The 13,187-nt window shown below is 35.8% G+C and overlaps 1 protein-coding gene and 1 pseudogene across 1 annotated transcript; both read left to right on the top strand.

Annotated features, from left to right (window-relative positions):
* The first annotated feature begins 758 nt into the window (after nucleotides 1–758).
* LOC114741030 (TMV resistance protein N-like) lies at nucleotides 759–7,108 on the top strand. The gene is made up of 7 exons (XM_028929291.1): nucleotides 759–1,618; nucleotides 2,070–3,180; nucleotides 3,281–3,553; nucleotides 3,637–4,485; nucleotides 4,577–5,156; nucleotides 6,788–7,004; nucleotides 7,102–7,108. The coding sequence occupies exons 1-7, from the start codon at nucleotides 1,131–1,133 to the stop codon at nucleotides 7,106–7,108; spliced, it is 3,525 nt and encodes a 1,174-aa protein (XP_028785124.1). The 5' UTR covers nucleotides 759–1,130.
* A 1,616-nt stretch (nucleotides 7,109–8,724) lies between these two features.
* LOC114741032 (uncharacterized) lies at nucleotides 8,725–8,836 on the top strand (annotated as a pseudogene).
* Nucleotides 8,837–13,187: the final 4,351 nt, after the last annotated feature.

Genomic DNA, 13,187 nt, shown 5'->3' with positions numbered 1-13,187 from the left:
ATTTTTTTAAAATACTCATATAATTATTTGTATTGAAAAATACTTCTTATATTAATGAATAATCCTTAATATGTGTAAGGAGAATTTGGAGAAAAAATTATAAATTTAGAAAATAAAGTAAATGGAAATATTATATTTAAGATTAATAAAATATTTTATACTAATTTTTATATTTAAGATTGGAGGTAATATACAACTATTTATGTCCACGCAGTGTTCATGCCTATTTAAATTTTTTATGCTGAAATACAAATGTAATGAGAGGGAGGAAGTAAAAAGATGTTAGGAAACAAGTCCCACAAGCAAATAAGCAAATGAATTAGGGAGGACTGCAACGAAATCCCAAGCAAAAATCATGATTACCAAGTCTTAATGACAATAAAATAAGTTATTATGACAAATTTTATAAGAGTAAATGATAATTTATTATTAAAACTTAGTGATAATTATTTTTAAAAAAAATTCATCGTACAAATGAATCATTAATAGCCTGTAATCCACCTGTCACCTTTTGACCAGCTAGTGACAAAATGAAGCTACCAATTAATTAATAAAAAGAAAATTTGAAATAATTGTACTGATCCCCCCGGGGGGTGAGCAACGAAATAATTGTACTGATATTTGTTCTTTTCTGCTTTGTTTCCTAAAGGAAATGTCGTTTGGGTCACGCTTGACTTACCAGCACCGAAAGCACAAATCAAATAACTTGGTGTGTTTGCATCTCACCAAGCTCCCTCTCCTTCCCTTCATGGTGTTCTCCCTGATTTCAATTCGAGTCCCATTCCCCGTTGTTGGAAAAGAGGTTTGCCAGACAGGGCCGATTGAAGATCAACCATAAAGATCCCAACTTTTTATAGAATCAAACTATTATTCACTCATTCACTCCTGAACGTCCACTGGTGGCTGCCGGCTGAAGTCAAGTTGAAATTCTTTGTCGATTTTATCTGATGAGATGAATTTGCCTTTCCCCTTTTTGGTTCTGCTTTTGACCATTAAGCACTCGTCTTTATATTATTTTCAGAGCGCCGCCAAATGAAAAGGAAACCTGACGATCCTTCAGGGAAGCCCGCTGTTGGCAACTTACATTAATATAAACCTACGAGTTCACAGGTCTGTGAGATTACTGTATCATGGCGCAAGGAGCAGGATCTTCTTCCGTCACCCGCAGATGGAGTTATGATGTGTTTTTAAGCTTTCGGGGGGAAGATACTCGCCTGACTTTCGTCGGTCATCTCTATGAGTCTCTTCGTCAAAGAGGGATTCGGACCTTCATTGATGATGAATCCCTTGATGCAGGCAAAGAAATCCGACCATCTCTTTCTGAAGCCATCAAGGAATCCAGGATGGCTATCATACTTTTCTCCCAAAACTATGCAACCTCAACCTTCTGTCTGGATGAACTTGTCCAGATTATTGAGTGTTTCAAAGAAGAAAGTCGGATGGTATATTCAGTGTTTTATCATGTGGATCCATCAGATGTGCGACATCAGAGAGGGCGTTATGGACAAGCTTTGGCTGATCTGCAGAACAGATTGGAGGGAAAGGATGTGAAGTTGCAAAAGTGGAGGTGGGCTTTGACTCAAGCAGCTGACTTGTCAGGCTGGCATTTTCAACCTGGGTACCCTTCTTTTTCTTATTATTATTTTCCATCCAATTTTTTAGATTTTTATAGTAAGTAAAATACATTCACTTTCTTTTTATTTTATACTCATACGAAATTATACGAATATAATATATTTTCTTATAACTGTGACCCAAGTTAAAATTATGCTCCTTGCAGAATAAGCATATTTAACCATTTATATTAGAAAAGAGCTTGTGTCCTGCAACTCCGAGAGCGAAAACACTTTAATTTATCGACAATATGAAATATGTGTTATATTTCTAAAATTCTTATTCGTAATTGTAAACTCATGATTTAGAGGCATGTACAAGATATTTCTCATCTTGAAACCTGTCTATTTATTTTATCCTCATTCTCATTCCATTTCGTTTTATAATTGGCCCATCAACACACACACACACACACACACATTTGGTTTGAATAAGGGATAAACTTTTATGCGCAGGATTACAAAAGAACAGGAGCATATTAAGATGATTACTCGTGAAGTCTCTGCCAAGATTAATCACACTCTTTTAGAAGTTGTGGATTATCCAGTTGGCCTTGAGTTTCGGGGGAAAGAAGTAATCTCACTTCTAGATCTTGGGTCCAACAAAAACCCACTGATGATTGGAATTTGTGGCATTGGTGGGATAGGTAAATCGACAATTGCAAGAGCCGTGTATAACTCAGTTGCTGATAATTTTGATGGTTTGTGTTTTCTTTCTAATGTTAGAGAAATTTCTTACAAGCATGGCTTGTCACATCTTCAAGAGACATTACTTCATAAATTGGTGAGGGTGAAGGAACTCAAATTGGGTGATTTCTATGAAGGAATTTCAATAATAAAGAATAGGCTCCAAAACAAGAAGATTCTTTTAATTCTTGATGATGTTGACAAAGTGGAGCAATTACGAGCATTAGCTGGAAGCTGTGAATGGTTTGGCCTAGGAAGCAGAATCATTATCACGACAAGGGATAAACAGTTGCTAGCAAGTCGGGGAATTCAAAGAATTTATGATGTCAAGGGGTTAAGTGATGATGAATCTCTTCGGTTAATTAAAAGGCATGGCTTTAAAGGGCTTACGGGGGATTTAGATCATTACATGGATGTTCTGAATCGTGCCATAAAATATTCATGTGGCCTTCCATTAGCCTTGGAAATGATTGGCTCTAACTTGTGTGATAAAAGAGTTGATGAATGGACTTCTGCATTAGATGAATATGAAAGAATACCTGATAAAGACGTTTTTAAAGTCCTTAAATTAAGCTATGATGCTTTAAGCAGAGAACAGCATAAGGAAATTTTTCTTGACTTGGCCTGTTTCTTTAATGGTGAGAAGTTGGGAGACGTCATAAATATGATGATGAGTTTTCGTGGTGTTGAACCAACACATGCCATTAATGTGTTGACAGATAAATCTCTAATAAAGATTAAAGAAGATCGTGTGATAATGCATGACTTGATTGAAGATATGGGTAAGGAAATTGTTCGGCAACAATCACGAAAAGAGCCTGGGAAACGCAACAGGTTATGGTGTTATGAAGACATTATTGATGTGTTGCAAAATAACACGGTAAGAGCACAACACGCATATGACTTTCTTTAATTCTTATATTTATATGACTTTTGTATACCTAAAATTTGGCACTTATTGTGTGCTTTTCATTTTAAAGGGCACTGATGAAGTTGAAGTCATGATTCTTGACTCACCCAAAGATAAAGAAATCCAATGGAATGGCAAGGCATTCATGAAAATGAAGAAGCTCAAAGTGCTTGTCATAAAGAATGCAAGCTTTTCTAAAGGCATCAAATATCTCCCAAATAGTCTCTGCGTGTTAGAATGGAAGGGGTACCCTTTTGAGTTTTTGCCATCTAATTTTCATCCAAAAAAACTCGTCCATCTTGATTTGTCCAATAGTTGTGTGGTGCTCCTACCTTTTAATAAGGTATGCTTATATAAGTACTTGTAAAACTAAGCGCTTTTTTCATTTTCTTTATCTAACTTCTTTTCCCATTTTGAATTTTGCAGAAATTGGAGAGTTTAAGTTGCATGAATTTTAGCAACTGTAAATCCTTGAGCCAATTACCAAACCTGTCGGGAGTTCCTAATTTAACAGAATTGTGGCTTGATGGTTGTACAAACTTAATTGAAATCCATGATTCCCTTGGATTCTTGGGTAAACTCAAAAGATTGAGTGCTATGCGATGCAAAAACTTGAGGACTTTGCCTCCTAGTATTAAGCTAATATCACTTGAAGATCTAAATCTCTTTCGTTGTTCAAGTCTTCAAAGTTTTCCTGAGATATTAGACAAGATGGAGAAGTTGAAGGCACTTGATTTGGAGAGTACGGGCATTGCAATACTGCCATCTTCAATCTGCAACCTCGTTGGGCTTGAAACCTTAAACATGGAGGCGTGCCCTAATCTTAAGCAATTACCAGCTAGTATTTGTAAGTTGCCAAAACTATTGGAACTATCAACAAATTTTTGTGAAGGGATGAAGCATTTCAGGAAATGCGAAGGTGAAAAAGAAGCAAGCTTAGACAGCGCAACCATTTCGACCAAAGAGATAGAGAAAGAATGCAACTTAGCCTTGTCTTCAAGAAGACATTTCTGTTTCTCAAATTGCAACTTAACAAATGACTCTCTTGCTCTTTGTGTCTCTCGTATTCCTGACGTTGTACAGTTAGATTTAAGGTTTAATAGTTTCACAACTCTCCCAGCATGCATAGAAGAATGTGAGAATTTAAGGTATCTTTTCTTGGATCATTGTGTGCAATTGCAAAAAATTGTGAGGATGCCACCAAAATTGGAAGCATTCAGGGCCATAGGTTGCACTTCTTTGTCTAAGTCATCCAAAAAAAGAGTATTGGATCAGGTCTCTGCCCCCTCCCTAATCTTTTCTTAATCATCTTCCTTAGGTACTTACAGTTTATTTATCATTTTATGGTATTATATGTAATTTGCAGGCATTCTACTTTGGAAATGGGAAAAGAAACTTTATCTTGCCAGGAAAAAGAATCCCTCAATGGCTTGACTATTATAGTCGAGGAAGCTCCGTGTCTTTTTGGATTCGTGATAAGGTCCCAAAATTTGCTCTTTGGTTTCTTTTTGAAAATGACCCAGTTGGTCCTTACAAATGTGTATTCTCAATGCACATCAATGATACCAAGTTACATATTTCTTCTGGGTGGCTTTCAAAATCAGTTATACTGGCCAATCATATATACATATGTGATATGGAAAGCATAATTGAGAAGGTTAGACCCCGTCTTGCAAATGGATGGAATCATGTGAGGGTTTCAATCAAGAGCAAAGCACGAAAGATAAAAATGGAAAAAGAAATTTCTATAGCAGTTCATGTATACAGGCAACAAAATGACTTGGAAAATATTCGATTCAAGGACACTAGAATACACCTTGATTGCAACTCGTGGCAAAAGAAACAACCACCACCTCAAGATTGGGGAGAGCTCGAAGATGAAATCAATGAGGATTCAAATTCAACAAAATTTGCAGAGTCAATCCAAAAAATCACGCCTTATCAAGGTATGCCCCATGTTTCTTGCATTTTGTGTTAGCGCAATACTACTTCTAGTCCTTAATATAAGATCTAGTTGACTAATAGAGAGAGATTAAGGAAATTATTAAATTACTTAATTATAACATATTTACATGATCTCTCTAAAATATTTATGTATATCATTAAATTATATATCAATTTATAAGTAAGTTAAATTATTTTGGAAAAGAACAATAAATATAAAAATCTCAAAGTAATTTAGTGATTTTCTTAATCTCTCTAAATTAATTAATTATGTCTTATATTAAGGATCAGAGGTAATATATTCTTTTCAATATAAATGCTCAAGTTATTTTCCATGACTGGTGTACTCTGGCCAACTTTAGCTAAAGGCGCGGGGTATATGAAGTCTCCACAGACTTGAAAGGAGTATTCAACGAATTCACCGAACTCACTTGTGAATATATCTTTTATTTGGGTCTTATATGTAATTTTTCATGAATTATTTGAAGCAAAACAAGAGGTTTATAAAATGCATTAATGTTTGCCACTAGAACAGCTACTATTTTGATACTATCAACAAGTTGGTCTAGATTTTGAACTAGTTGTCGGTTATGTTAAAACATTGACGAATCTGTGACCAACAATTTCTTGATTTTCTCGAAGTAGTTTTTTTTTTTTTAACTTGTAAAAATATTTTGAGCACTTTACAGCCCCCCATGCATTTTCTTTTTCCAAATTCTTGCTCCTTACGTATCCAATCCTAAATTCGTCCGTGTTAGGAAAACCATAAAAATTCAACTTTGCGTCAATTTTTTATAATAGCAGACTTTCTTGCGAAACGTGCCCTGGAGAGTGCACCAAGCGTTCGAGTGTCTGAACCCGAGGATCTTGACTTCCCTTGAGGATGTAAATCCTCAATCGTATAGTAGCCTTGCCTCTCCTTTCCATCGAATCCAAAAAACAAATATGTGTGTGTGTGTGTGTGTGTGTGACCATGTGTATGTTTGGGTATCGGTCCAACATTAAGTGATTAATTGATGGTCGAATTCTCTCTAGTTCCTCCTTACTTTTCCTCTGGTCTGTTCATTAAATTTGAACCCAAAAAAATCCCATAAGAAATAATCTGGAAATTATTAAATCTGAAATTAAAATTTTTACATTTTGATATGTTACCTGGGCTTGATTTGCAAATAACAATTTACTACTTCCGGTTTTAATTATAAGAGTTAGTTGACTAATTTGAGGAAATTAAGGAAAACAGTTAAGTTAGTTATTTGTAATAAATAAGTGTTGTCTTTCCTAAAATATCCTTACTAATTAAGTATGTTGGCTAAAACTATAATTGTTAGAAGGACCATCTTAGAAAAAATTGAGTAAATATGAGATATAAAATGGATTGGGATCTTATATTTATGACCAACATAAAAGTCAAACGAGATCTTATATTAAGGACCGGAGGTAGTATTTATGTAAAAATTCTTGATTTAGGATTTAATAATTTTCAGTTTTTTTTTGTAGGATTTTCCGTTTAAACAATTTTAGATTTAGCACTTTATAAAATAATGTGTTATATTTTGTGTTTTGTAGTTTTATATTGTTCAAATCAAATTTAACTTGCTTTGAATTTATTTCATTTGGTTTCTTGCAAAAGCAGAACCCATGAGTGCTGACCTTGTGAGTGGAGCGTTTGATTGGCTGGCGCAAGGAGCAGGAACTTCTTCTATCGCCTGCATGCAAGGAGCAAGAGCCGTCTTCAGCTTGTGGGCAGATCCCCGCTCCTATTTCAGGGGTGATCTCTACCCATTTCTTAGTGGAGGCGTGATTCGTCTCTTCGTTCCTGACATCCTCAACTCAGACGAAGAAACCCAACTGTTCCCTTCCAGACGCATCAAGGAAATCATGATGGCCATCATGGTTTTCTCCAAAATCTATGCAACCTCAACCATCTGTGTGGATGAAATTGTCCAGATTATGAAGTATTTTGAAAAAGAAAGTCGGCGGCTATCTTCAATGTTTTATTATGTGGATCCATCAGAGTTGCCACCTCAGACAGCTCGTCACGGACGAGCTCTTCCTAATTTGCGCAGAATATCGGATGAGATTTATCATCGTTGGCTTTGGTTGCGTGAAGAAGCTAAGGAGTCACGCAGGCTTCGATTCGTGCGTCGCTTTGGTACGTCTTCTTTTTTTCTTATTGTTATTTTCCATGCAGTGTTTTGGATTTTTAATGACTGAAATGCATGCACTTTGTAACATATTATATTTAAAAAAATAAAAAAATTGTAATTCTAAAAGATAAAATAAAATAAAATTTTATTATCATTAATTTTAAAAAAAAACCCTAGTTTTTTCATTGGTGGAAAAGCCGAGGGTAATTAAGAGGAAGAAGAAAAAGGGATAGGATTATTTGGATGCCTGTTTTGTCTTTTTTATTTTTATGTAGTATTTTGTTGTCATTTTTTCTATAATACTTCACCACCCAAAAAAAAAATCCATATTATAGAGAACTTTTGCGCATTCTCAAAATTAATTTTTGGCAATTGTAAAATGTAGAGCGTAGGGTTGTTGAGGTTGCCACGACTAAGCAAATAGTTGGTTTTGATTTTAAACAACCATTCCATATGAATTTGATTTATACTCTGATGATTCAAAATTAACTGAATTTTATTCTCAAGCATCGCTGGCCATCATCGCCATGTTGTGGGATTCAGTTTCGGAGATGGTCTTTAACCGGAAGCGATAGCGGAGTAGGCATCGAGGGAGGAGAGGAGAGAAAGGGCAGGGCAGTTGGAATCCGAGAGGGTCATGAGAGAGGAGAGGAGAGAAAGGGCAGGGCAGTCGGAATCAGCGAGGGTCATGAGAGAATCAACGGAAAAAGAAGGCAGGATGGAGGCGAGGGCATGGATGCGAGAGCGAGACTTCGAAACGGATTCCCACCGTGAGTGCACGACCAGTGGTACGGAAATGGACTTGGAGGATTCATTACTTCCGCCATCAGACATTGACTGTGTAGGAACAGGGCAAGAGGTTGAGTGCCAGCCAGATGAAGAAAACAAGAAATCGGTTGAAGTGGAATCGTTAGGAATTTCTGTAAAGAGGTTGTTGGAATGGGCAGTGTTAGTGCCGCCTTTCTTCTTTTCGGGAATGACTACGGTGGCCATGAAGGAGGTGATTCCCAAATCTGGACCTTTCTTTATGTCTGCATTTCGTCTAATTCCTGCTGGCGTTCGTTGCTTCCCAAGGTCGACCTTTCCCATCTGTTTTCAGGTGTGTGCCGTCTTGTGTGTTCCTCCGTATATTCAGTGATGTTATACCACTTGGTGCTTGCTTTTTCACTTTTCAGTGAACTTATAACGGGTATTAAAGACAGTAATGGTTTGCTGTAGGGCTTTCTCACCACATCCGTGCATGATGATGTAGTTGAAGGGTGTTAAGTGCGATTCTCAAGGTACCAACACTGAAGAAATCAGGTTAGAAAATTGGAATCTGAGTGGGACAATTGATGCAAAATCATCGTGTAGGGTTAAGAAGCTGTGGGTTTTGAGCTTAGCTGAGGTTGAAGGAGACATGAAAAAGCTGAAGAAATTAAAAGTCCCTTCAGGGACATCGATAAAATTGGAACAATCCATAGAGGACTAGCATGGCCCCTGCGCAAGGATGACACGCACAAATCGAGAAAACGCTGAAGAAAAAAGAGAGATTTGGTTTGAACGAAGGAGGAGTCCCGGGAAAAGATATTATTCTGCCATATCTGCCTTTACTTCAGTATTTCTAATCAGAATGTTCTTTCTAATGGTCAGCACAGTGAAATTTCTTTTATTTTCCGTGTTAGCCATATCGACTTGTCTAATAGGTATACTTTTCGGTATCTATATTTGTGCGATGAATCAGATTGTACGCCGATCATCCAGAACAGAGCCGCAGAAATCTTGTTTGGGAACATCAAGGCTGAAAAAGTCTATTCAAGTTATAGATGGCAAATGCTTAAATTAAATGTACCTGATGAGTGATGAGGGACGGAATTTAAGGAGTGAAGAACACTAACATGAAGAAAATAAATAAATACGTTGGCAAAGAAAAAAAAAGCAAATAAATAAATACAAGGGGTGAGTTATGGGACAGGGACTTATGTACAAAGCATTGAAAATTAGGGATACATATGGAATTGAGATTGAAAAAAATCTATTAGAAGAGTGTTTAACATGATTAATTACTTATTACATGAAACTAGATAAACTCATATATGTGAGATTGGAGAATACCACCAAGAAATGTAGTATTTCCCAATCACATCTCCATGGATTTGTCTAATCCTATGTAACAAGTAATTACTCAAGCTAAATATTTTTCTAATAATTTTTTTTTTCAATTACAATCATAATCCTTATCTTTCATTTTTAATGCTTCGTATCAAACCGGACCAAGGGTAAGAGTCATATCCCACCCGATCTCTTTCCAACTTGGTCTCCTTCTAGTCCCGACCTTAGGACTATCTCGTCCAAGTCCAACTCAAGACGGGTTCCTTTGGTCCTAAAGTGATTGGGACCAAGATAGGCCAGCTGGGATGGATAATTTAATTGATTTTGGCATTCGTAGAGGTGTTTGGTTTTGGATTCATAACTGATTTTAACGTGTACAAGGTAATCTGAATATTTTCTTCAAGAAAACCTTGGTTTTCACACTAGAAATTACAGAGCGCTTCTATCTATTAACATCTATTGTTTTAAGATGCATTCTTAAAATTATGGACATGCAAATTGCCAGGTGACAAGCCAAGGATCATTCCGTAAGATGATGATTGTATTTTGAAACCCAGAACTTAGCAGTACCTATTCTGTTTTGATTTCTCCTAAATCAGATTCTCATGGTTCCATAAGACGTCACAATGCAATGAAAATATTAAACTACACAACGATAGGTTTCAAAGGACTCAAGGAGCCCAACAGTGTGGCTGTGGCTGATCTTGACCACTTGTCCTTTCTCCAGCCCATAGTAACGTGCCATCCTATCAGTTTCTAGCAAGCATGCGAGCTGATATATACAATCAAAATTCTAAGTTAAATGAGGTCATAAAATTACTCCACTTGTATAGGGATGTCAGAGAAAAATAATCTGACTAATGTACTAAAATAAAACATGAAATCAATAGAGTCACATTGTTCACATGTTGTGAGCGGTGTCTCATTCTTTAGATTCCGTGCAATTCACAGGTCTCACTTTGTTCTCAAAGAAGAAGAAGAACTATATTCCAGGTAATGCAGAACTACATTGCTTTTATCATCAGCCAAGCAATTATGTATAATATTTAAGAAGAATTGCAGAACTATATTGCCTTTATTCATCGGCCAAACGATGATTTGTGTTTTCACTAAACTAGCTGTTAGTTTACTCATCCTTGTATTACTTTTTCCTCTGCAGCAAGCCAATTTATTGAATTATCATACAGAGGACTCCTTTCTATGAGCCAATATTACTGAAGTTTATGTAAGTTCAATGTTTAATTAAATATTTATTCCCTTAAAAATTTCAACCTTACTGCCACTTTGCGTTTATACATTTCGCAGATTAATATAGTAATGGAACGTACGATATAGCAAGCAAATAGCAAGGCGCATCGTGCTTATTGCTTTGAGAAATGAAAATTCCTTTGAGAAAATCAGACGAGCATTGAAGTGCAACCAAGTGGAGAATTCTCCAAGAACACCAAAATGCTTATTGCAATGATAACTCATTGCTGGAAGAAATGAATGGGGCAGAATTTCTTATCGGATCTGTACATTGGATCTCAGAAAGTAGTTTATTAATTGTCCTCAAAAGAAATATAAATTTATTGTAGCCAGTAGCCACACTTCTCAAAGTTAAGTTAATCTTCACGCCTGAAATTTTCACACTTTTGCAACGCTAGAAAGCAAAGCATCCAACTCAAAACGTTCATTACTGAAATGCACAAAATGGATAGAGTCTTCTTGCCTCTCTCACCTTGAAACCAACATTGAGATCCACCATTAAATTAGAATTCACAGAAACCTTGACAACATTTGAATATTACAACACCCTTCAAAAAAACTAGTTAACATAATTTGGAATTTGTGACTTTAAAAGTCTCAACCCTAAATGGCCATTTTTGCAGTTCTTTTCCTAGATCGGCGGTCATTTTGCTTTGCAGAATCAGTATGAGCCGACTCAATCTTTCTTGATCCATAATCTCACCATACAGAAGACGAATAGTTTCAACTTTGACGTCAGTAGTTCCCAGAAAGATAACAAGCACATGCACAAAAGGTATTAAGCCAAAGTACATCGATAACAAAGAGAATCTTAAAGGCATGTCAATTTTATGCAATTAGATATTTAGATAAAGTTTTTACCAGAAAATAAAATTACCAAAGAAGTTCATCTGCAAAGGAATTTTATAATGCCGGAAAAATATCGAGTACAAATAATGAGGCATGGCAAAGTTTTCTTTAGAAACAAATCCCCGTTTGAAAATTTAATTTGTTAAAAAGACCTGAATTTGAGCACATACAAGTATGATAAATGAGTGTAATATACCTTCCGCTGTGTGCAACATATCTCCCATTGTGTGCAAATGATTTCTGTATTGATAACTGTCACACATCATTAAGACATGTTGCACACAGCAAAAGATATGTTGCACTCACGGATCATGGTTGCACTTACTCAAAATCAGGTCCTTTTAACTAATTAAATTTTCAACTAGAGATTTTTTACCAATTTTCCCTTTTCTTTATCCCTCAAAACAAGTACAATCATCTAATAAATATCTCTTTTTAAAATGTGCGATTCACCATATATGTGTATAATACATATTGAAAATATTTCAGGAAAACAGCTCAAATGCAGGATAGTTAAAGGTTAAATATATGGCAGCATAACCTGTAAGGTACATTTCTCTCTTTCGATATATATTAGGCGACCAAATTACCGTTCTGGCTACATTTTCAGTAATGGATCCGGAGGATAACTCTTTTTTTTTTTTTTAAATATTGGGGGGGTAGCAAAATTAGTTTTATCATTTTTTTTTCAGAAAAAAAAGAACAAAATTTACAAATAAATCTGTAACATGGGGGGAGGGGGAGGCACCCCTGCATGCTCCCCTAGATTCGTCACTGTACATTTTCAGTCCTAATCTATGGATTTCATATTTTTCCAGCGCAGTTTGAATTTCCAGCACAAATTTACTTAAATCCCAACTTTCACAGGAATTTCGAGGCTGATTCTAACATCACTAAATACAAAAGAAAGAAATATATTTAAGGTTAAAGAATATAAGTCACCAAAAAAAGAAAACTCTGCAAATCGTGGGCAACTCGTTTAAATATGGCGAAATTTTAGGTTTCCTCGAAGTTGTGAAAGGTTTTGCTATAATCAGTATGTTAAAAACTCAGGATCACAAAAAGAATCAATTTTATGAATGTAAACTTCCAGCAGGATGGCGGCGGACACAGTAATTGGCAGAATTTAATAGACACAAGAAGACAAGAAGGTCCCTTTTTTATGCGATTTTAGTAATATGACTCAAATTCCGGCCACAATAAATTAGCAACGCTTTATTATAATCTATGAACAAATCCAATGTTTTTCCTTCCACTTCTTCCATGAAGACGAGATCATGCGTTCCCCTGCTTCAGAAAATACTTACAGCGCAAAAACAGACAAGCGATTGAAAACACCTTTTTCGGCTATTAAATATATATACACAAAATAAAACAGAAATATGCGATTACTTTGATTCATTTGCAAATTCCTTTCATTCAATATACGGAAACAAAAATGTGCCAGGTCATCAGGTTCTCGACTATCACTTTTAACGATATAAACCATTATATGCAATTCCCGTTAACTCCTTGAAGGAAGATTTCTTTTCAGACTCTTCATCATCTTCAATGTATAACTGGCACTGTGGTAACCCAAAAAAAGAAAGACGATGAAGTGTGATTTGAAGCTGAGAAAACAATAACAAAACGTCATTTCCAAACAGAGTAGTTAATGGTTTTCCTCCTTTTTTTTTTCGCCTTTCGAAGTTGAGAAAA

This window comes from Neltuma alba, unplaced genomic scaffold, assembly GCF_004799145.2.
Source record: "Neltuma alba isolate B1F8T4 unplaced genomic scaffold, ASM479914v2 tig00003240_pilon, whole genome shotgun sequence".
Taxonomy (NCBI): Eukaryota; Viridiplantae; Streptophyta; class Magnoliopsida; order Fabales; family Fabaceae; genus Neltuma; species Neltuma alba.
Note: the sequence above shows the minus strand (reverse complement) of the source record. Positions and strands in the feature narration are given on the sequence as shown.

What these genes read in the sequence shown, in the direction of transcription:
- LOC114741030 (XM_028929291.1), top strand. Translation starts at nt 1,131, where the DNA reads ATGGCGCAAGGAGCAGGATCTTCTTCCGTCACCCGCAGATGGAGTTAT. An exon ending in ATGTGTTGCAAAATAACACG is followed by an intron (nt 3,181 to 3,280) that starts GTAAGAGCACAA and finishes TTCATTTTAAAG; the next exon opens with GGCACTGATGAAGTTGAAGT. An exon ending in AAAAATCACGCCTTATCAAG is followed by an intron (nt 5,157 to 6,787) that starts GTATGCCCCATG and finishes TTGCAAAAGCAG; the next exon opens with AACCCATGAGTGCTGACCTT.